Source organism: Dromiciops gliroides, chromosome 2 (genome assembly GCF_019393635.1).
Source record: "Dromiciops gliroides isolate mDroGli1 chromosome 2, mDroGli1.pri, whole genome shotgun sequence".
Lineage (NCBI taxonomy): Eukaryota > Metazoa > Chordata > Mammalia > Microbiotheria > Microbiotheriidae > Dromiciops > Dromiciops gliroides.
In genome coordinates this window covers 110349495-110371479 of record NC_057862.1, presented here as the reverse complement: position 1 = coordinate 110371479, position 21985 = coordinate 110349495, and the positions used below count along the sequence as shown (strand labels likewise).

The window sequence follows — 21985 nt, the reverse complement described above, 5'->3', positions numbered from 1 at the left end:
CCCCCTACCTCGTGGATCACGTGACACATCTGCACCAGCTCCACAGAAACACTGCAGTATGGACTCAGGAAAGAGTCAGGACGTGGCTGGGGGCTCCAGAGCAGGTTTTAATTGCGTCAGGGACTATACAGAAGGTGGGGTTGGGAGGGGCCGAGGGACCGGAAGAGAGGCTTTGGGTCACTGCCCCTCCTCCAGCACCCCTGCTGCAGGGCTTATGTACAGGGGGCGTTGAGGCCCTGCCAGAAACTGCGTCATCTGGGGACCCTGTGTCCACCCCACCCCACTCCAGCGCCGGGATGAGAGAAAGCCCTTGTGGGTAAGAGAGAGAGAAAGAGAGAGAGAGAAAAGAAAACCAGCTCGGCCTACAGCTGAGGGCCCAGAGAGACAGGAAAGTCTAAGAGACTCAGGCTTCCATACCCCTGGGGATGCCCACCATCCCCCCAGGACAAGGCCCGAGACGGGGGGGGATTGCTGGTGTCTGGGAGAGGGGTCCAGGAGGCCCAAATAGAAAGCAGGAAAGTGAGGCCCCCCAGCATATGCCCTCCCCCCAAAAAAATGTCATTGAAAGGTCCCTCCCTCAACCCTCCCACCATTGAATAAGAAAAAGTGCAAAATGGTATCACAAAATGGGGAGCCTGGTGGATGGCCCCAGCCCCTGGGGCTCAGCTTGGGCAGTGTCCACGGTGCCTTCGGGGCCCCGCGTCCGGCGCAGTCAGGCCCTGGCTGGGGCAGGGTCAGAGGTCATGCAGGTGGCCGGCTGGCGGTTGCTGTCCCCTCCCTCCTGGCCCCTACCCACGGGTCAGGGTTTCTGCCGCCCGCTGCCCCCTGCCCGGGCTTCAGGACCAGGACGGTGTGGCCTGGTGTGCGGAGGTGGCTCCGGCTGCAGGGTGGGGCTGGAGCATGACGCAGGGAGCCCATCCTCAACGACCCCTGGCACCGCCTGGCACAGCACGGCCTCCACGGCCTCCAGCTCCTCACTGCCTGCCTTCAGCTTGGCCCGTAGCAGTGCAGCATAGGTGCCATAGCGAGATTTCTGAGAGAGGAATAGAGAGAGGGGACACTCCTCAGCTCCCCCGGCCCCAGGAGGACAGCAGAGCCCGGGGCCCATCGCCTCTCACGACTGGCTCTCCTAAGCCTTCCCAAGGCCCAGCTCGGGGTTGTATCTGAGGATCCATGACTGGAGCCATCCCAGGGCTTAAATCCAAGGGATGACCACGTCGAGGGCTTGGGAAAGTGCGCTAGAACCATGGATTGTCTGTGGGGAGCTGAGGGTTGGCTAACATCTCACAGAATGTCCCTCAGAGGCCATTCAGGCCCCATCCCCTCATCTCACCCATGAGGAAACTGAGGCACAGAGAGTTCACACAGCTCAAAAGTGCCTGAGCTGGGACTTCAGTCCTTATCTTCTCAGGGGGCTCTCCATGACTCCTCCTTGAGCTGAACTGAGAGGGCTTGGGGTGGAGGGGGTGGGCCAGGGTGGCCCCTGGGGAATTCTGGGAGGGAAGGAGAAGCACTGAGGCGTTTGGTTTCCCCACACCTCAAATTCCAAGTAGGCCTCCTTCTGTCGCTGTTCCTCCGCCTCCTTGCTCTTCCCTTTCCTGTCTGGCTGCTGTTGGTTAGCCCTGTGCTCCCGAAGCTCGGACACCATGGCCCTCAGTTTGGCTTCGTGCGTCCTCACCTGCTCCTCCTGCCCGGGAAGGGGAAGGAGGACCCATATCAGTGGGGCCTCCATATTCTCCCACTGTTCTATAGCCCTCTGGGCAAAGAGAGCAGACTGGGGGCCTTGCTAGGACATGGAGAATGCCTGGATAGGGTATTTCCTAGAAGACTATAGGATCTAGATTTGGATGGGGTTCAGAGGTCATCTGGTCCAGAAGCCCCTTGTTTTAGGAACCGAGATTTGAGGAGAGGAAGAGACCTTACCCACGATCACCAAGGGGGCTGGGCAGGACTCAGGTAGGGCTCAAACCTCAGGGTCCTTGGACTCCAAATGCAGCTCTCTCTTCTCCAAAGGGAGAAAAAGTCAGGGGCGGAGAGGGCATTACCTGGGAGAGGCGGGTGGCAGAACTGGGCAGCAGAGGCCGACTGAATTTCTTCTGAGAACTGATGGCAGCTGGAAAGGGGGGGGCAGAGAACATGGCCGCCACCACATTGATGCGGGTGATCCAGGAATGCATCTGCTCCAAGCTCCTAGAGGGTGGGGTAGGGACAGGTCTCTAAGGCCCACGTAGGAGTGCCCCCTCCCTGCCTCTTTCCAAACTGGGGGCTGCCCCAACTCGGCGGAAAGGACTCCGGGTCAGGGCTCTGGGCTCTGGGGGCTCTAGACTGGAGATGACTGACTGTAGGGCTGTGACTCACTGTGCCTGGAAAAGGAAAACCCGCCAGTCTGCTGTGCGCAGGTAGAAGACATGGGGCCTCTTGCTGTAGTCATTGGCCCGGGTGGCCAGGGCATGGTGGATGCTGATGGCATTCTTCAGCTCCTCCTCCACTAGAGCCGTGCCTGGCTGGTACTCCTCCTGCCAAAGTACCCCGCCATTCCCAGGCCCACGCAGAGCTCAGGCCCTGGCCCATGCTCCTCCACAGAGCCCTCCCTCAGGGAACTTGCTTTTCCCCTCTTTAATGCTGAGCATGCACACATATCCTCTAGGCCAGGGTTTCTTGAACTCTGTCCACTCTCTAGCCCTTTTCACCTTAGAAATTTTTACATGACCCCAGGTATAGAGGTTTATAAAACAGGTGTACAAATCAAACATTTACTGCCAAATCTTTCGCGACCCCCACATTCAGTTACTTGACCCCATATGGGGAGGTGACCCATAGTTTAAGAAGCTTTGCTCTAGGGTAAAGGCTCAGGGACCATGCATGTACTGAGAAACTCCAACCAGGCCCAGCCCCTCCCGTGCCCTCCGCTCCCCTGGTCCCCCCATTCCCTGGCACCTTCTGCAGGTAGAGGATCATCCCCTTCAGAATGCCATGGAAAGCCTTCCAGCCACGCTTCCCCCGGGGTGCTGGGTTAGGAGGGACACATTCACAGATGTGGCCATGGAGGGGAATGACACCACCAACCCATCCTCCTTGTTGCTACCTCATTCAACTCGACTGGCTGCAATCCCAAAAAAGGATCCCACAGGGGATCTGGGTGTCCCCACCCTGGTCCCAATGTCCCCCCCCCACCTCCTCACTATGGGGATCACTGCCCAAGCCCCTCCCCCACAACGTACTCTTCCTGCAGTCAGGGTCCGCGTGCACTTTGCGCACCAGGGGGCCATGTTTGTATATGGCAGCACCGGGCTCTGGGGACAGGTCCAGGAAAGGGCTGGAGCCACCAGCACTGCCACCACTGACCCTCTTGATGACCTTGGGGTTTGGGTCAGCCAGTTCAGACAGGGAGCGTCGGAGTTCCTCTTCATCACTGCAGGACAGATGACTCAGTCTAGGAAGTATCTACCTGGGACAGTCTACTATGCTCCAGCCTCCTCAGATTCCTCCCAGATCCAGCTATGAACTCTCCTCGCTCTCCCTCTGACAACCCTTAGCCAAGGCTTCTCCCTGAGGGCAAGGGCTGAGTCTCCCTTGGAACCTTCAAACCTTACTACTTGCAGAACAAGGCCATACAATACAGACTGTGCTCAAGAAATATCTCTTGACCTCACACCTATCAGATTGGCTAATGTGACAAAAAAGGAAAATAATAAATGTTAGAGAAGCTGTGGAAAAATTGGAACACTAATGCATTGTTGGTGGAGTTGTGAACTGATCTAACCATTCTGGAGAGTAATTTGGAACTATGCCCAAAGGTCTATGGGACTGTGTATACCCTTTGACCCAGTAATACCACTACTAGGTCTGTATCCCAAAGAGATCATAGAAAAGGGGAAAGGACCAACATATATAAAAATACATGTATAGCAGCTCTCTTTGTGGTGGCAAAGATTTGGAAATTGAGGGAATGCCCATCATTTGGGGAATGGCTGAACAAGTTGAGGTATATGAATGTAATGGAATACTATTGTGCTGTAAGAAATGATGAATAGGCAGATTTCAGAAAAACCTGGAAAGATTTAAGTGGACTGATGCTGAGTGAAGTGAGCAGAACCAGGAAAACATTGTACATAGTAACAGCAACATTGTATAATGATCAACTGTGATAGACTTGGCTCTTCTCAGCAATACAATAACCTAAGACAATTCCAAAGAGCTCATGATGGAAAATGTTCTCCACATCCAGAAAAAAGAACTGTGGATTCTGAATGCAGATAGAACCATACTGTTTCTACTTTGTTGTTGTTGTTTTTTCTCTTTTTTGAGGTTTTTCCATTGTGTTCTGATTCTTCTTTCACAACATGATTAATGCAGAAATGCATTTAATGAGATTGTACATACATAGCCTATATCAGACTGCCTTCTGTCTTGGGGAGGGGGGGAAGGGAGAGGGGGAGAAAAATTTGGAACTAAAAAACATATGAAAACAAGTGTTGAAAACTATTTTTACATGTAACTGGAAAATATAAATTTCTATTATGATTTTTAAAAAAGAAATATCTGTTGAATAAATCAATGGCTTGACTATGCAAGAGCCTTATTGAGGCTGCCCTAGCTCCAGTCTTTCCCTCTCCAAATCATCCTGCACAAATTGATTGAATTGTCTTTAAATAGTTTGCATCATGTCACTCTTCTGCTCAAAAATGTTCAGTCTCCCTACTTCTTATTACATCAAGTCCAAACTTCTTTGACATTTGAAGCCCTCAAAAAGTCAACCAACCCACTTCATACCAACCATGCCAATTACCATCTCCTTGTTAACCATACTAAAGTCTTTTACTCATTCCCTGACCAATTGCTTCCAAGATGGTAAAGGAAACGCTAAGCAACAATCTGAGGATTCATTTATGTCCACTGAAGGTCCAGTATTTCTGGATATAGTGCATCCTCACTACTACTGGGGACTTTTTTTTAAATGATGATGACGAATGAGCAGAAGGGAGGGGGAGGAAAAGGACAGGCCCAGCCAGCATCCTTGCCTCCCCTGTGACTGACTGGCTAAACTGTCAGTGAGCATTAATTAGTTCAGCCAGCAACACCAATTAAAATGATTAAATCTGCAGCTCTGCCAACCAATTACAACACAGGAAAACTAGAAGATTCTAGACAGGGTTTCCTCCTCCTCTTTTTCTTCTTCCTACCAGAGCAGGAGGCAGTAAAGGAAGGAAGAATCTGATGTATTTCAACTTCCATCTGGGATCCAGAGCAACTATTGAGAAACAATGGGGACAGTAAGGAAAGGGAGTAGTACACCCCTATAGATGAAAGTCTATACTTTAGGCCCCTCTTATTTAGGGACCCACAACTGATTGTTGGCCCCACTAATACAAAATTCTTCCATTTTTGGTCCCTTGCCTTGCCTTTCTTTACACTGTCCCTCCCTTCTCTCTGAAGGCCAGTCCTTTTCCTCCAGGTGTCTAACCTTCAAGACAATCTCAAAAATCCCCTCTGGGAATACTCGACAGACTCATAATCACCCTGGGTTATCCTTTATTCTGCTGGGCTCTTACCACCTCCCTGAGCAAATGCAATGAGTTTATTCTATCCTAGATTCATGTTCAATCTTTCCCTCAACAAATGTGTACTATATACTAATTATGTGCTCAGAATAGGGGAGTTCAGAGAGGTATGAAGCACAGTCCTAGTAAGATTAATAGCAAACAAACAAAAATAAAAATAAAATTTTTAAAATTTAAATTTAAATGTAAAAAATAGCAAACAAACCAGAATCCAGTACTTAAAGCAATAAAGAGAAAGAGATTGCTTCCATCTGGGTCGAATCCGGGAAGACTTCATGGAAAAGGGATCATTTTAGGTGGAACTTGAAAGATGGTAGAACTTTTTTTAAGCAAGCAGAGATGGGAGGGATGGCATTCCAGACCACAATCATGAGTACAGAAATAAGAAAGTATGGATTGTGCTGGGAGACAAAAAGGTGGGAGATTGATGTCAGGTTAGGGAGAGCTTTGAATGCCAGGCTCAACAGTCTAGGCTTCATCCGACCAACAGTGAGGAAACATTGGAGGTTTTTGAATACAGGAATGTGAGCACATGACCAGACAGAGCTATGCTTTAGGACAATTACTCTGGTAGGGATTTGTGAACTGGACTGCAGCGGGGAGAGTTGGAGAAATCAGTTAGGAAGCTGTGGCAATGATCTGGGTAGGAGATCTGGGGATTACGAGTGTGGCGGCAGTAGAAATTAAAAGAAGGAACAAACAGACTTAAGAGCTGTTGATGCCCATTTGGATTATTTGATTATATCAAGGAAGAAGGAGGAGTCAAAGATGACCGAGGTTTTGAGCCTGAGTGACTAAGAAAATAGCGGTGTCGTGAACAGAAATCAGGAAGTCAGGACAGAGGGAGGAGCTGCTTTTTTTGAGCAGAAGATGTTGGATGGTTTTGAGCAGAAGATGGTTTTGGATACGCTGAATGGTAGCTACTTGTGGGACCCCCCCCCACCATCATACCCTCTGTCTGACTGCACAGTCCTCCAAGGCAGGAATTGTATTTTATGTCATCATTGATACCCCTAAGCAAGCAGTGGTTAGAAATGCACAGGGGAAGCTGAGCAGGGAGGTTGGGACTGGAGATGTGTATCTGGGAATTAATGAATTGAAGTCATAGGAATATATGAGATCATCAAGGGATATCATGGAGAGAGAGAGAAAGAGAGGGAAGAGGACCAAGGACAGAGTCTTGGGAAGAAGAACCAGTGAAGGTGGCAAAGGACTGGTCAGAAAGGCAAGGAGAGAAGCAGGCCACAGGGGATCACAGAAGCCACAAGAAAAGAAAATATTTAAAAAACAAAAACAAAAACGAGGATGGTCAGCAGCATCAATGGCACAACAGAAAGGTCAAGGAAGAAGAGAACAGAGAAGAGGTCACTGGATCAGGCAAATGAGGGCTGGTAGTCACTTTCAGTTGACTAGTGGAAATGGAAGTTAAATTGCTGAGCAGATAGGAAGTGACATCAGCAAATACAGACCACTCCTTTCAGAAATCTGACAGCAAAAGGAGAAGGGAGAGAGAGGGGGGATGATAAATTGAGGATATAGTAGCGTCAGGAGAATTGTTTAGTTTTGTTTTAGAATAGGTGAGACCTAAACATGTTGTAGGCAGAAGGAAAGGAAGTAAATTGGAAGAGATTCATTCATTCAATAAGCATTTATTAAGCACCTCCTATGTTCCAGGTACTGTGCTAGTCGATGGGTATCACAAAGACAAAAACAAAAATAGTCCCTGCCCCCAGAAGTTTATTACTGAATAGGACTGAAGATAAAAGAGCAATGGGTATTAAAAGTGGCAGAGAGGCAGAAAGATCACTTCCTAATAACCAGAGCTGTTCAGAAGTGGAATGGGTTGTCTCCAGAGGAAGTGGCTTCTCCCCCCACAGGTCTTGGAGGATTTCAAGTGAAGAAAGCTGGATGACTGTTTTGTTGGGGATGTTTGGGGGAAATTCCTGTGCAAGCAAAGCTTAGATTAGATGGCCTTGGCCTCTGAGATACCTTTCGACTAAGATTCTCTGAGTCTTAAAGAAGCTATATAAGGTTGCCAAAACCCCAAGAGGAATGAGGGGAGTGGGATGAAGAGCACAGGTGGAATAGTTAATTTGGAGAGAAAGAAGGAATCTCGTCTCTCTGAGGCTGTAGTTTTGAGGTATGGGTGAAAGAAGCTGAGGGAGCTTGTGTGTATGAGCCTTGCTTTCCCATCTAAACTGTTGGGAACACACCTCCTTCAGGAACAAGATCCACATTGTAACAGAGCTGGGTATCAGTAAAGACTAGCGGGTTGATCAGCTAAAAGGACTGAATAAATCCAGTTCCTTCTAACGTTGGGAACCATGTCTCCTTTCTCAGTAATACCCACTTTCCTCCCATGATTGAGGAAGGGCCTCTCATAAGTGTGGGGAGGTGATGGGGTGGGGGGGTGGGGGGAATACACTAAATTCACTACCCAATTGCCTCAACCCTGCTCCTTAGACTTATCTCAGCACCCCTTGGGGGTTCCCTGTCCTAATCCCTCACATGAACCCCAACTTTCCCTATTCTGTCTCCCTCAAAACCTCCCATTCTTGGACTGGGAAGCTACCCCCCCTTTTCTCCAGGAAACCTCCACTGATGCTGTCATAACAGACTGGAGATGAGACACAGAGCCTAGCCTGGTTAGCACCAAAGAAGGAAGAGAGGAGCAGAAGAGGGTGAAGGAGGCCCATCACTCAGAGCTACCCAACCCAATCTCCCCAGTAACTCACATGGCCCACTGAAGCTTCTCATTCTTGATGGAACTGTACAGAGCCTAGGGGGAGGAGCGGAAGACATGGTTCAGAAGCAGGCACAGGCCAAGGCTACAAACTTCACTGCCTGCTCCCCCAGGAATACAATCCCCCCCCCCCACCTTCAGTGCCCCAGGCCTCAGAGCTAATGGAGGGGGAGGGAGGAGCTAGATAGAATAGCTATGTCTTCCTGATCCTGACACTCCCATTAACTGATATAGAAACTGAATAGAGGCTCAGTTAGGGAACAACATCCTGGGAAGAACTCCAGAACCCTGCTTCCCAGTCCCTCCCCTTTGCTACCAATGTCAAGAAAGAGAGAATCTTAAAACACACAAGCCAGGAAAGATTTTTGTATCTCCTCCAATGCCTGGATCAGCATTCTGCACACAGTAGGCATTTAATCAGTGTTTGCTAAATCGAGCAGACCTTTTCACGGGAGAAATGACCAGGATATTTGGTGGATGGGAAGGGGAGGAGGAGTCTTTCCTTTCCTTCCAATTTCTATCATCCCTCCTCCAGTGGAAGGACAGCGGCCAGAATTGTAGGCTTGGGGAAGGAAAGAAGAGGCTAATGGAGCTGGGACCCCTGCACTCAATGGAGGGTGTGAGTATGTGTCTGTTTGTGGGGGTGTCTCTGCATGAGTGTGTGCCTTCCTTGCCTGTTAGTGTGACTGTGGGGGTGTTTCTTCTGTCAATTTGCCTTGTGGAGGAATGGTGGTTTGTAATGTGAGCATGTGAATTAAGTGTGTGATGCTGTGTACGTGTGAGTTGTGTACAGATGTGAAGTATGGATGCAAGCACACAGGTAACGTGCTGGGGGGGGGGGGCTGGTGGCTCCCAGCGTGCCCTGCCGTCTGAGCGCATTGTGTGATGAAACAAACGCTGATGTCTCCAACCCATGCACTCAGGCCCATGACCCTCACAGACACAACGTGCACTCGGGCCCACCACCCTCATATATGCAACACTCACTTCCTATCCCCAACACTCACACACATCTTAGACACACACACTCACAACCTGACACCCCCACAGCCACCCTCACAGGCAATCCTAACACCCTCATCACAACAAACACCACACAACCACAGCTCCATCACCAGCTACCTCCCTCCACAGACACTATTGCAGCCTCCCCACCGCCCCAAAATCCCCAACTCCGGACACGATCGGGCCCCGGCCCCAGGCGCAGCCACGAACAGAGTCCCTCTTGGATACCCCTATCCCCACCCCCATTCATCATCCCGGTTCCCTCCCTCGTCCCAGAGGTTGGGAGGGGGTGGCGGGCCCTGTGCGGTCCCCAGCCGCCTCCTGTCTATTCTCAAAGTCTGTCTGCCTGGCTCGCTCCGTCCCTCTGTCCCTGCGGGGGCGCATCAGTCCAGTCCAGCGGAGGCAGCGGCTGGCGCCGTGGTGCCCAGCAGTGCGAGGTGAAGGGTCCGTCCCCCCCACCCCGCTCCCCGCCCGCCCTTACCGTCTTCTTCTTCTTACGGCTCTGCAGGCGGCTGACCACCAGGTCGGTGTAGAGCACGGGCTTAAGGCTGCGAGAGCGCTGAGGCCAACCATAGCAGAAGGTCTCACCTCCGCGGTAATTGCGCCCGTAGCGCACGGAGCAGAGCGAGCGGGAGCGCAGCCGCCCGGCGCTGCTGTGAATGCTGTTGACGCCGATCATACTGCGCCCCGGCCAGCCCGGCCCCGGCCCTCAGCGACCCCGGGTCCCTCCTGTCGCTGCCGCCATCCCAGGGCCCTGCGCCCCCAGCCCTCCTCCCACCCCCACCGTACACACGACGCAGGGACCCGGGCTGGGGCCGGGGCCGCAGAGGTTCAGCACCCCCCGCCCCCTCCCCGGCACGCCCCCAGCCCCTTCCGGCCCTAAAGCGGACCCAAGGGAGCCGGAGAGACGGCGGGAGACCCGCGGAGGGATGGGGGAGAGACTGAGAAAGGGATGGACCGCGGCGGTGGCGGCGGCGGTGGCGGCAGCGCTAGTGCTCTCAGCTCTGCAGCAAACCGAGAGGGAGGCGGCGAGGAGGGGGAGAGTAGAGGGAGGGGGGATGGAAGGAGGAGGGGGGAGAAGGAGAGGGGAGGAGAGTCCCAGGCAGGGAGTGGGGGAACGCTAAAGAGGGGGGCTGTGAGAGGACGACAAGGAGATCTGGGGGGGGAGAGGAGAGGGGCACTGGGAGAAGAGGGGCTTGGATGGGGTGTGAGGGGAGGGACAAAGCTACGAGGGGGAAAGGAGGGGAGGGGAGAGGGGAACTGGGCGGGAGCTCCCCGACCGGATGGGGCTGGGGGAGGAAAAAGGAGAAAGCCTGGAGAGGGGGGAGTTTCTAGGGATCATATTAGGAGATGGGAAGGGCAGCAAATATTAACCACAACCCTCCTTCTAATTTTGATGTCAGGTTTCCCCACCCTCCCATATTCTAAGGTCGATAGCTGAAGACGGGAAGGAGGGGAACGTATTTGATGCCCAAATAATCCCACCTTAGAAGAGGTGGGCTAGAAAGAAGCCAGGTATAGCCAACCCAAACCCAGACCATAAACAACACAAGACACGCCCAACTCACACCTCACTGGAGCTGGAAGACAGATCTGCTCAACTCACAGACACACCCCCTGCTCACACAGTCTCACAATCATGCCCTGTTGCAGGTGTGCGGTGTGCGTCAATGTGGGAGAGGAGATGTAGGTTATGCTACAAGTGTCCAGACCTAGGGTGTGTGGGGGGTCTGAGCTTAAGTTATAAAGAAAGATGCCTTCCCACCCTGTCCCCGCAGCTTGGAGGTTATCAGCCTTCAGTTCCCACTCGGCCCCTGCCCCGAAGGCCAAGGGTACAAAGGAGAGTCCTGGAGAGGGAGCCGGGGGAAGGATGCTCCGCTCGCTCCTAACAGCCTCTTCTCCAAGCAGTCTCTCTCTCTCCTCCTCCTCCCCTGTTCTGCCCTGACCAGGGCTCTGTTCTGGCCTAGGTTTGTATGCCTGTGAAACCGCTGTGCCAAAACACTAGCCTGAAAGTCATCAGACCTAGTGTAGGGTCTCTTGGCTCCTTCTCACATTTAACCCCCACCCTTCTGCTTCTATTTCCTCTCGTTCTGTTCAAAGTGGAATATGCCACAGATGCCAACACTCAGGGCTGGGGAGTCAGGAGATCCGGTTTTAGTCCGGGCTCTGTCCCTGTCTCACTTTGTGGCCTTTGGACAGGTCCCTTCCCTTCTCTGCACCTCAGCTTCCTCACCTGCAAAATAAGGGCATTTCACTGGGGGATTTCTCAGGTCCCTTTTCCAGTTCCGCCATCCGATGGTTCTACAGACAGGGTCATTCTAGGGGCCCGCCGGTACGTGCACGTACCCCCTCCCCCTTTCTCCCTTAAGGATACAATGAATGGATCCAGAAGAGAAAACAATAAAAGGGGGGGAGAGTGTGGGTGACAGTATATATGAGAGCCTGGGGGGGGGGTGCATCTCTGTAAGATGCTACTTCCCTCCCCCTCCTCTGCACTTGTGACTCTCAGAGAGCTTTGCACAGACTGCATGGTTAGGACACATTAGCACAAACCTGGAACAGACTCTCAGGCGGAGGGCTTAGCATTTGCGTGACTAGTAGGGAGGGGGAGGAGCTCAGGGTCTGAGTCACAAGAGCATAGCCTCCATGTAGAGTCAGAACAAATTCCCTCCTCCCCTCTCCCTCCTCTGTGTAGGGGGGGCGGGGGCGGGGCGGAGCCGGACCGAGCTGGGCGGGAGGGGGGCGGGAGGGGGCGGGGCGGAGCCGGGCGGGAGGTTGTGGTTAGAGTCTTCAGGCCAGTTTCAGATGCTCCCTCCCCAGATGTGATCCAACCTCCTCCCACAAAAACGTGGCTCCGGTTTCCTCTCCAGATGGTAATCCAAGTCTGCCCCTACCTTGAGCAACTCCCTGGGGAAGTCACCCCCCTGGTTGAGGCCCTCTAGGTTCCCAATGAAGTCCCCACATGTCATTCGTTTCCCAATGTTCTAAAAGATAGATGGGGGGAGGGCAGGGGGGGGACACAGAGAAGCCCGTGAGCTTGTGGGTAAATCACCCCAGTCCTCTTCCCTTTGACCCTCCCTAGGCCTGAAGTACCGCACCCCCGAGCCTCTCCACTCACGTGGCCATGAAGATCCGTGTTCAACAGCATGAGAGCACAGGTTAGAGTGTGGGCTCCATCTGGGGTAGGGGGGAGCTAGTCAGTACATCCCCCTCTCTGTCTCCTCCACTCCCCCGCCCTCGCCATGGCTTTCTATTCCCCGCGGGGTGGTTCCCCTGTACTGTACCCCAGGGCTCTGTCCACCAAGAATAGAGTCAAAGCAGCCCTACTCCACGACTACAGCAGCAAGGTGACTGTGCAGATAAACTTTCCACGTTACAAAAGCGGGAATGTTCCCCCCAGGTTACGCGACACCCCCACAGATATGGAAGTCCTCGCATTCATGCATGCATACATGCATTTCGGCATGCCTGCACACAAATTCAGGTTTCTACTTCTGTGTCCGTTCACATCCAAGCACACCCAGATGTTACTGTGCCCTTCGGAATAGTCTCTGGGTCTGTGCCTGTGAGAACAGGGTCCATTCCCCACCCCTTCACCGCTGAGCTTCCCCAGTCCCCTCACCCTCAGAAGACAGGGCCCCAGGGTTACATTGATGGTAGCGCTGGGAGAAATGAGCCAGGACCCGCTCCCGCTCTTGGGTTTCCCCCATCAGAGCCAGCTCCTTCAGAAACACCCTGGGGAGGAGGAGATGCAGGAAGAGATGGACATCATCACCAGGACGGCACCTCATTGCAGCCCATACCTGAGCCCCCCATGCTACCTTGAAGGACCCTGGGAAGGGGGAGACAGAATGGAACACACTGCCCTGGGTGGAGGTGGAGCTGAGGCCTGGGCATTTAAACACTATTCACAGTCTGGTTTTGTCTGGCTGCCTGGGGCTGGGTCCAGCTGGCACGTGATGGATGTATTAGGACAGGGGATCCTCTCCTGAATTCAGCAGATGCTTTGAAGAGGGAAAGAACCCACCTAAGCGCCTGATCCAGGCTCATCCCGGTGAAGACAAAGAATTTGAGGTACTCTCCAGCCACCAGCTTACTGAAGTCATTGCTGGGGGTACAAGGCAGGGGTGGAGGTTATGCTAGGGGCTGGGCAGAAGGAGGTGTTCCCTGGGAAATTCAGGAACCGCTCTGCTGCCCCACACGCAGATGGATTCCCCAAGTGCCCAGCCCGGTCAGTGGAATTGGTGCTTTGTCAACCAAGAAGAGAGGAAGAGGTTAGGTGTGGGAACAACCCTGGGGCCCAGACAGTCTGCAGGGCAGGGGCCTTTTCAGGCGCTAGGGAAGGTAAGGGGACACCCTCAAGAGCTGAGATACCCCCCACCGTAAGGACATCCTCACTCCTCATCTCCGTACTTCTTCCCCAAATGCCGGGCCACGTCAGCCTTCTTAAAGCCATCCAGGTTGTAGAGACGCTTGGCTAGCCTCTGTGCAGCTTCCAAGTCAGCCTTCTGCCCGTTGGACAGGGTATCAGTGCTACCCAGGGCCAGCTGCTCTGTGCTGTCCAACTCCGAGTCAGAGTCTGAAACCAGCTGGCTCAGAGGGGGGTCACTGCAGGGGAGTGACAATGGGGCTCAGAGTGGGCTGAGGAGGGAGGAGCCCTGAGTCTCCTGGAGTCCTCTAAAAACCATCCTGGCCATCCCCCTGCCTCCAGCCCAGACAAACGGGGTGGGGGGAGGTAAGGGGCCCTCTATTTTCTTCATTGGCCTCAGTTCTTCCCTGGAAGTTCTTTCCTAAATCTACCCCACATCTTTCTTGCTGTATATAGTGTAAGCTCTGGCTCCATCTTCTAACCTCTCGGGAGGCTTGGGGCTGGGGTAGGCTGCTGGAGGCAGGCCAGCAGGGAAGAGAAAATGTGCTTTTCTGTTTTCTAGGCCCTTGATTTTATCTACCCCATCTCTTGTTCTAGGGTTAGAGGGTTTGAAAAAATGGTGCCTTCCCTTCCTCCTCCTTCTCCCCTCTCCCATCCAGCCCACCTCCCTGGGCCACCTGGCCCCAGAGACAGAAGCTGGAAACTCCTGGTTGCTAAGCAACTTTGTCTCCCAGGCCACCCCCTCCTGTTGCCTTGGAAACCACACTTCAAGGGTAGCTGGGGGCAGGGCAGAAGTCTTTTTCAGCAGAGGGCAACCCCCCACCACACCTCCTTGCCAAAAGAGGGTCTCATTAAGTATTTGGAGAAGGGGAGAAAGATATGTGAAGCTCCCATGCTACCAGAGATTTGCACAAACACACACCCAGTTCATAGTGGAATTGTCCCTCCTAGGCAAACAGTATAGGGATTAGACTAGCCAGGAAGAAAGATTTCTGATAGGGTCATGAGGGGCTAGAATGTGGCTATGAAAATGGAAGGGTTTGGAGTGCCAGTTTCATCCTGGTCAGGGGATGATTTTCTAGGAAAATAGGGCTTCCTGAAGAACACACACACACACACACACACACACACACACATACATCTATGGCTATATCTGTTCCTCCAGTCACAGACTGATTCCATGAGGACTAAGGAGGGGAGAGGAAAGTTAGGGAATGGAGTAGGATGAAGGTGTTTTTGTAAACTCCTACTCCCAAAAGCTGAACCTCTTGTCCTCAGAAATCAAAACACACTGAAGTCCAAAGGGAAGAGGGAGAAACTGAACAACCCAAGTCTTTCCAAATCTCTTCACGCCCCCTCTCTGCCCTCCCCACCCATCACTCCTCTATGACCCCACTCAAAGATCCTTCCCTGCCCAGAGTGGTTTCTCAGGGGTGTTGGAGGCTAAGGCAAGGATTGAAGGTCAATGGAGTCACTCACCTGCCCACAGGCAGAGGTCCTAAACCAAAGCTGTCTTCAGAGTGACAAGGGCTGGGTGGAGCCCTGTCCTGAGTTGAATCAGCCCCTCTTCTAGCTTCCTCCTCTTCTTCCTCACGTTCTGTCCAGGGCCCATCAGCAGCTGAGCTGGTCCCTGAATCAGGTTCCAGTGGAGCTAATGGGGCTGGCAGCTGGGAATCAAGCTGGGGGGCCAGATGATTGGGAGGCAGTTCAAAGGTGAAAAAGGGACTCTGGGTGGGGCCTGGTGAGGCTAGGGCTTCCAGGGAGGCCAGGCTGGTGTAGGATGTGCCTTTGGCCCTATGTGACTCTAGGATGGCTTCAAAGATGCAGCTGAAGGAGTCTGGACCATCAGCAGATGGGCTGGAGCCCGGCAGGAAAGGCAGTGGGGACTTGAGGGGCCCACAGGGACTCATCATGGCCACTGGCCTATTCGGTAAATAAATCCAAGGAGATTGAGAAGTCAGAGCTGGCCCTTTGGCCCCAGGGCACTGGCCACTCAGCCTGCTCCCTCTCCAGTCCAAAAACCAACAAGGACTATTTCTCTCCCATTGTTGTTCTTGTTTCCCCAGGTTACACAGTCACGGACCATATTATCCCTTCAAAAAAAAATTTCCTTTTCTCCCAAACTGGGTTTTCCATCCTAGTCACACCCTGCCCTGGTCATATTTATTCCCCTCCCCCTTCCTCTTCTCCCTTCCCAGCTAATCTCACTCTCCATGATCCTCTCCCCTCCCCTTTCCATTCTATTTTTGTCATCTTCTTAGGAAAGGAGATGAGGCTTCAGAAAGGACCCTGGGGCCAGGGAAAAGGAGTCCCCACCCATCTCTGTATACTATCCTACCCTTCCTATGATTTTTCCTGACTCCCTTGGCCCCCGCTCTGCCTCCTCTGTGCTCTCCTACAACAGAACAATCACAGCTGCTTTCTCCCTCACCCCTCATGCCCCCCCAGACCCAGTCCTCTGCCCTTTGTCCCCCCCAGCCCCAGCCTGCTCACTGGGCCCCTTCGGAGGCCTCGAACACCTCGTCGTCCACCTCCTCCTCAGCTTCTTCATCCTCGCTGGCACTGTCCAGGCTGGGGACTGGCCGAGGGGCAGGGTGGGGTACTCTGGCTGTACCCAGGGGCTCTGAGCTGGGTTGGCTCTCAATAGCTGAGTCAGCCTCCTCTCGCTCGGCCAGAACCTCATCAATGTCTGTCTCCCGGTAGCACCGAAGGGGCACCGTATCCAGATCGGTTTCTGAATATTTAGTCACCCGTCCTGTGGTCACCTCTGAGCTACGTCCCAACCCCTCCTTGGGGACTCTAGCTGATGCCTTCTCCCATGCCCGATCCTGAAGCTGGGAACCTACAGCACAGATTGAATGAAGAGAGGAGTCTCAGGGGAAGTTATTCTAGCTAGTCTCCTGCCTCCAAGAAGGGCAGCTCCTCTCCTCGTCCCTCCATCCTCTTATCCTATCCTTTAGCTTCATGGAGTCAACTTCCCATGAGTTTTTCAGGTTTTTTTTCAATGTCTGGGTTCCATCCCTTTGCTGCAAGTTCAGCTCAGCATCCTTAGTCAGGCAGTCCTGAGACCCAAACAGAACCATCCTTCCTTTCTCCAGGCCCTGTGATCCTCCACACTCTTAACTTGTTCAGCCTTAGACTGAGCAGGTTGGGATAAAAGGAAGCAAGATGTATTTCTTCCTGCCAGCCCCCTGCCTTCAAGCAGGGCAATGGGACCTCCTGAATACCACTACCTGTCCTCCAGGTGCTGAGTTCAGCCTTAAAACATTACATGTGGGAAGAATGAGGGCTAAAGAAGTATCAGACTGTTCAGGGACCCCCACTATGGATGGAGAGCTAAGAACAGAATCTCCTCCTGAGCCCTCTATATCCCAGAAGTATATAGTATGATATGGTATGATACAGGAGAAACAATGGTGAACAGAGAGCCTGGGTGCCGGTGTCACCTCCTACCTGCGTCACTGACTACCTCTGTGGCCTTGGGCAAGTCACTTAACTTCCCCCAGTTGCCTCAACTGTAAAATAAGGGTCTTGACTCTATGGTCTCATTTTTCATTCTAGCTCCAGAACTATGATCCTGGCAACAAAGTAGGTGCCTAATAAATGCTTATTGACCCACTGACTATGACCTGGATTCAGAGATACTGGCTCTGCCACCTATTAAAACTGGGACTTTGGGCAAGTTATTTAAACTTCTCTGGGTCTCAGTTTCCTCAGCAGTAAAAAGGTGGACCAGATGAACCATGAGATGCTTTCTACTTCTAAATCTATGATCAACCCTGAGTACCACCCTATTCAGAGCAGCTCTCTCCTCTGCCTCCCTTTTGTTCCAGCCAAGCCCCCTTCATTACCTGAGCTGGGGGGGTCCAGAGAGCCAAAGAAGAATTCCCACTTGGCCCGGGCAATCCGCTGGGCATGAGCAGATACTTCCCGGGGAGAGGAGCAGCAGTCCCCCTGAGACAAGGAGACAAGAGACAGACACACATACAGAGATAGAGACAGAGCAAAAGGTGGTGACAGAGATAATCAAATATACAGAGACAGACCCATGGAGGGATCCAGAAAGAAAAGAATGGAGAGATTTGGGGCGGGGGGTGGGGCATAAAGACAATAAGATTGCTCATGAGCGTAAGCCCAGACTTATTGCTCCAGTGCATCTCAGCACCTTTGGAGGGACAGGGGTAGGGGCAGGGGTAGGCGTAGGGAAGGAGCAGGGGTCACATACCTGTTTCTGGCAGTTAATGCCTGAGGTCCCTTGGAATAGAGTGGTCAGGTCCTCTGGAGGCCCACCCAGACCATTTGGGAGGGAGGAATAGAGGTTGTCTCCACCTATGGATGGCTGGGCTGGGGACCCAGGCAGGGGGCAGCATCGGGCAGTGAGGAGAACTGAATTCCCCCCAGCAGGTAGTGGGTCTGAGGTGGAAGCCTCCAGCCGGAGCTTCCGGCCCAAGCCAGAACTGGAACCAGAACTAGGGGCTAGGGTGGGGGCAAATCGCTGGGGTGGGGATGAGGTACCAGGAGAGGGAGACCCAAGGTCCAGGCTTCTACTGAGGCCCCCATTCACTGTCCTCACATTGGCCTTTTCCACAAAGCGGAAGATGACCACTGAGCTTTGTGGCAGCCCAGCAGGCGAGGGGGGGCTCTGGGGAGCAGGTGTACACCGCAGAGGTGTACAGGGTGCCGTCACCCGCCCTAGCTCCCGGCTCCCACCACCAGGTCCCACCACTCGTCGAACTAGGGAGCCCATACTGCCATACATGCCCAGTTGGGCCCTCCCACCCCCTGGGGGGCTCTCGGGCATAGGGCCCCCTGGAAGCCATCTTCGAGGGCATCGAGGGGGTGAGATTGCACAGTCTCCCTCAGAGCAGAAGCGCATGGTTCCCTGGGCCATGCTGGGGGGAGGCCAGGGATTGAACTGGTCAGGCAGGGGAAGCCAGGAGGGTGAGGCCAGCAGTGGGGTTGGGGGAAGGCATGCTCCTCAAACAGGCCTAGAGGAGGAGGGAGAAGACAAAGGTGAGTTGAAAGGAGGAACCTAAGAGAAGACAGTCAATAATCCTTTCTGCTTGAGGCTCACTAAACACCCATTTGAATCTCTCCCCTCCCCCACAAATAAGATGGGGACCCACCCCTCCCGAACAGCCCTACAAACATGGGAGAAACCTAAGAAGTCCAGAACTCCAATCTAGTCTTCTGCCCCATGCAAAGTCCCCCCCATATACAACTGGTCTGGATGGGGAGGTAGGATGGGGGGGGAATAGAAGCTATTTCAGGAGGCATGTGGGCCTGAGCTCTAGGTGTCCCCATGGCAACCAGGAGCAACTGATTGGGGTAGGGGGGACTGGGGAGGTCTAGGAAGGGGAGATGGCTGTAATTCAAGGCCTGAGTCCTTTCTGGGTCCTGCTGAGGAGGATGCGTAGTGATGGGGAGTGGGGGTGGGAAGGAGGGAGGAGGTTACCCAAGGACAGGCAGAAGGAAAAGAACTTGGGTGATGAAGGGAAGAGGGGTCTGAATAAAGAAGCACACACATAGATTAGCACACGGGCACACACACCACTGCCACCACAGCTCCCCACCTCCCCATCCCCTTGAATAGCTTTGGGTTGAATGTACCTTAACACTGACAAGACTAGGCTGGGCACCTGATTCTGGTCCAGGCATCTAGATGGCCCAGAGAATGGGGCAGAGGTCAGGGTGGACCTTGAGTGTTCTGACTGGTGAGTGTGTGTGTGTGTGTGTGTGTGTGTGTTGAGGTGGAGGCTAGTGTGCTCCTGCTTTCAGCTTGTCGTATTCCCTCCCCCTTCTCCCTCCCCTTCTCATCTTTTACTCCCCTGAGGTGAAACTACCCCCTACCCAGTCATATACCCCAAACATACACCACACCATCCACTCACCGCAGCTGCAGGCCAAGCAACCAGAGCAAACCAGAGCGGGATGAGGCTTCCTGCTACGGTGCTGCTCCAGCATCTCCCTCCACCCTGAGCTGGTCCCGCCTCCCTCCCCTCCTTCCTCCAGCTCAGCCTCGGGCTTAGCTAATCCCCCCTACACACACACACACACACACACACACACACACACACACACACACACACCCTCCAAGGGTTTAGATTGAACCCCACCCCCTCCACACACAGTGGGTTCTGAGGGTCTGAGGGGCTTCTACTGTATCTGCAACCATGTTATTAGGGAAGGAGCGGGATCAAGCTTCTCCAGCCCATGAGGACCATGAGCACACCACACGATTCTTTTACATGCTACACAGGTCCTATCTTATATCATATGTCCTGACACATGTTACACATTCTCATATGTCACTCATATAGTTGCACCCCACCAAAGTGGCGTGTGCATGTCATGCATGTTGTAAGTTATTAATGCATTGCTATAGGCTACCCATTTTCCATCGCATGCCACATATGCCAGATGTTAACAACTGTCCTGTTACACACAACGCAGGGGTTCTGTTATATGCTATACCAGCCCTATCATACACCACACATGTGCCTTATCACACATGTTACATGTCCCATGCATGTCTAGTTACACGTTAGACACATGCACCACCACACACCTCAGTGTCCTTGCTATAAATCACGAATAGGACTACATGCTGCACACGTATGTGTTTACATACTGTGCACTGGGCCTATCTACACACCACATACATGTCCTACTTACACAGCACATGTGTGCACCCTGGATTTGCTCCCTGAGGCCACTTTTCCAATGAGCAGGAGGTGAATTCCCTCCGGGAATGGAGGGAAATTGAGGCTGAGATATCCCCCTCCCCAAACTGTAGAACTGAGACTGGAACCCAGGAGTCCAGGATCACAAGAGAATACAAGACGACCCCCACACCTAAGCCCCTGAAGGCACAGAAAGAGGGGTAGAGACTAGACTGCGGGAGGAACTTCCCAGAGGCCCCAAGAGGGATCTGGAGGGTCAGGGTGGAATGAGGAAACGGGGCCCTAAGCTCGGAAGCAGGGGGCAGGATGGGGTGACCCCAGGGGGTGACCTTGGTTGGGCAGGGGCGGGGTCTATTTTAGGGGCGGGCGGCCCAGGGTTGCCATAGTAACGCGGCGGGGAAGGGAAAGGGCTGCAGAGCACGGGGCAGTGGGTAGAAGTGGGGACCAAGGGGGTGAGCTTAGGGAAGGGGTGCTACGGGGGCGCTCGGGGCTCACCGCGGGAAGGGGAGGGGGCTGCGCGGGTTCCGCGTGGTGCTGAAGGGGACAGCGCCCGGCGGGGGCCTCACTGCGCAGGCGCCTTGACTGCCCTGAACAAAGGGGGGGGCGGGGAGGAGGGGGATTGCGCGGGGGGCGGGGCCATATGAAGGACGGCATCCTTGTGCCAACCACATGCCTCCTTGCAGTCCCAGGTTTCCAGATTTCTTCTACTTCTTCCTCAGGTGTAATATTTCGCCTCTCTTACTTCCCTCTACCCTTCTGCAGGAATCTTACCAAAAAAACAATTCAACAAACATTTATTAAGCACCTACTACGTGCCAGGCACCATGCAGACCAAGCTGAGAAAAGAAACACCTGGGTTCTAGTTCCGCGTGACTTGCTATGTAATCTTGAAAGTCACTTCCCCTTTATGGATATTTCTTCGTCTGTAAAATGAAATTAAACTAGTGGATTTTACTTCCAGATCCCTTCCAATCCTGATATTCCGTGGTTCGAGGCCAGGTTCTACTGAGGAACATGTGACCCTTGCCAAGTCATCAACCTAATCTGGCTCAAAGTTTCCCCATCTGGACAATGGGGGCAGCAACACCTGTCCAGCATCCTTTGTAGGACTGTTGTGAGTATCTAATGAGGTCACAGATGATAAAGTGTGTTTGCAATTCACACAGCTTTTGGGGACCAGTGTGTGGAAAGCTTCATTCCAAGTTAGACCTTGAAGAGGAAACACATTTATTTTATCCTTCAATAGACATTTATTAAGTGCCTACTATGTGGAAGACACTATGCTAGGCACTCAGAATATAAAGACAAAATGACAGTCATTCCCCTCAAGAAACTTTTAACTGGAGGGGTGGAAATATAGTATTTAAAGTGAAAAAGACAATATAATTTTGAGGAAGGCAAGAGTGTTAACAACTGGGGGGAAATGGCTTCCTATAGGAGTTATATCCTGAGTTGATCCTAGAAGAAAGCTAAGGATTCTAAGAAGGAGTATATTCTAAGGAGGGAGTATATTCCAGGCAGCAGGACAACTGATACAAAAGCACGCAGGTTAGAAATGTAATGCTGAATTCAAAGAAGCAGGTTAGTTAGGCTAGAACATGAGTGCCTAAAGTGGAGTAATGTG

General features: G+C 52.8%; 1 protein-coding gene across 6 annotated transcripts; it reads right to left on the bottom strand.

Annotated features, from left to right (window-relative positions):
- Positions 1-87: 87 nt before the first annotated feature.
- PSD (pleckstrin and Sec7 domain containing) lies at positions 88-20959 on the bottom strand. 6 transcript variants are annotated; one of them, XM_043988933.1, is made up of 19 exons: positions 20857-20959; positions 20354-20541; positions 19289-19336; positions 17904-18666; positions 17530-17632; positions 16172-16520; positions 15158-15601; positions 13723-13917; positions 13337-13417; positions 12932-13044; positions 12428-12486; positions 12204-12293; positions 8297-8340; positions 3222-3412; positions 2938-3008; positions 2359-2516; positions 2046-2190; positions 1538-1687; positions 88-1033 (listed from the first exon to the last, which is right to left on the bottom strand). In XM_043988933.1, exons 4-19 carry the CDS (start codon positions 18567-18569, stop codon positions 800-802), a joined length of 3093 nt encoding a protein of 1030 aa, XP_043844868.1. In that variant the 5' UTR covers positions 18570-18666; positions 19289-19336; positions 20354-20541; positions 20857-20959; the 3' UTR covers positions 88-799. The 6 variants fall into 6 exon arrangements, with proteins under 6 accessions (XP_043844868.1, XP_043844864.1, XP_043844869.1 ...); XM_043988929.1 differs by lacking the exon at positions 19289-19336; XM_043988934.1 differs by lacking the exon at positions 19289-19336 and having other exon boundaries at positions 12959-13044.
- Between the last annotated feature and the right edge of the window lie 1026 nt (positions 20960-21985).

Excerpts from the sequence above, each read along its gene's own strand:
- PSD (XM_043988933.1), bottom strand. The coding sequence starts at position 18,569 with ATGGCCCAGGGAACCATGCGCTTCTGCTCTGAGGGAGACTGTGCAATC. Across the intron at positions 17,633-17,903 it reads GCATTAACTGCCAGAAACAG|GGGGACTGCTGCTCCTCTCC; the intron begins GTATGTGACCCC and ends TCCTTGTCTCAG. Across the intron at positions 13,418-13,722 it reads GCCCGGCATTTGGGGAAGAA|CAATGACTTCAGTAAGCTGG; the intron begins GTACGGAGATGA and ends TTGTACCCCCAG.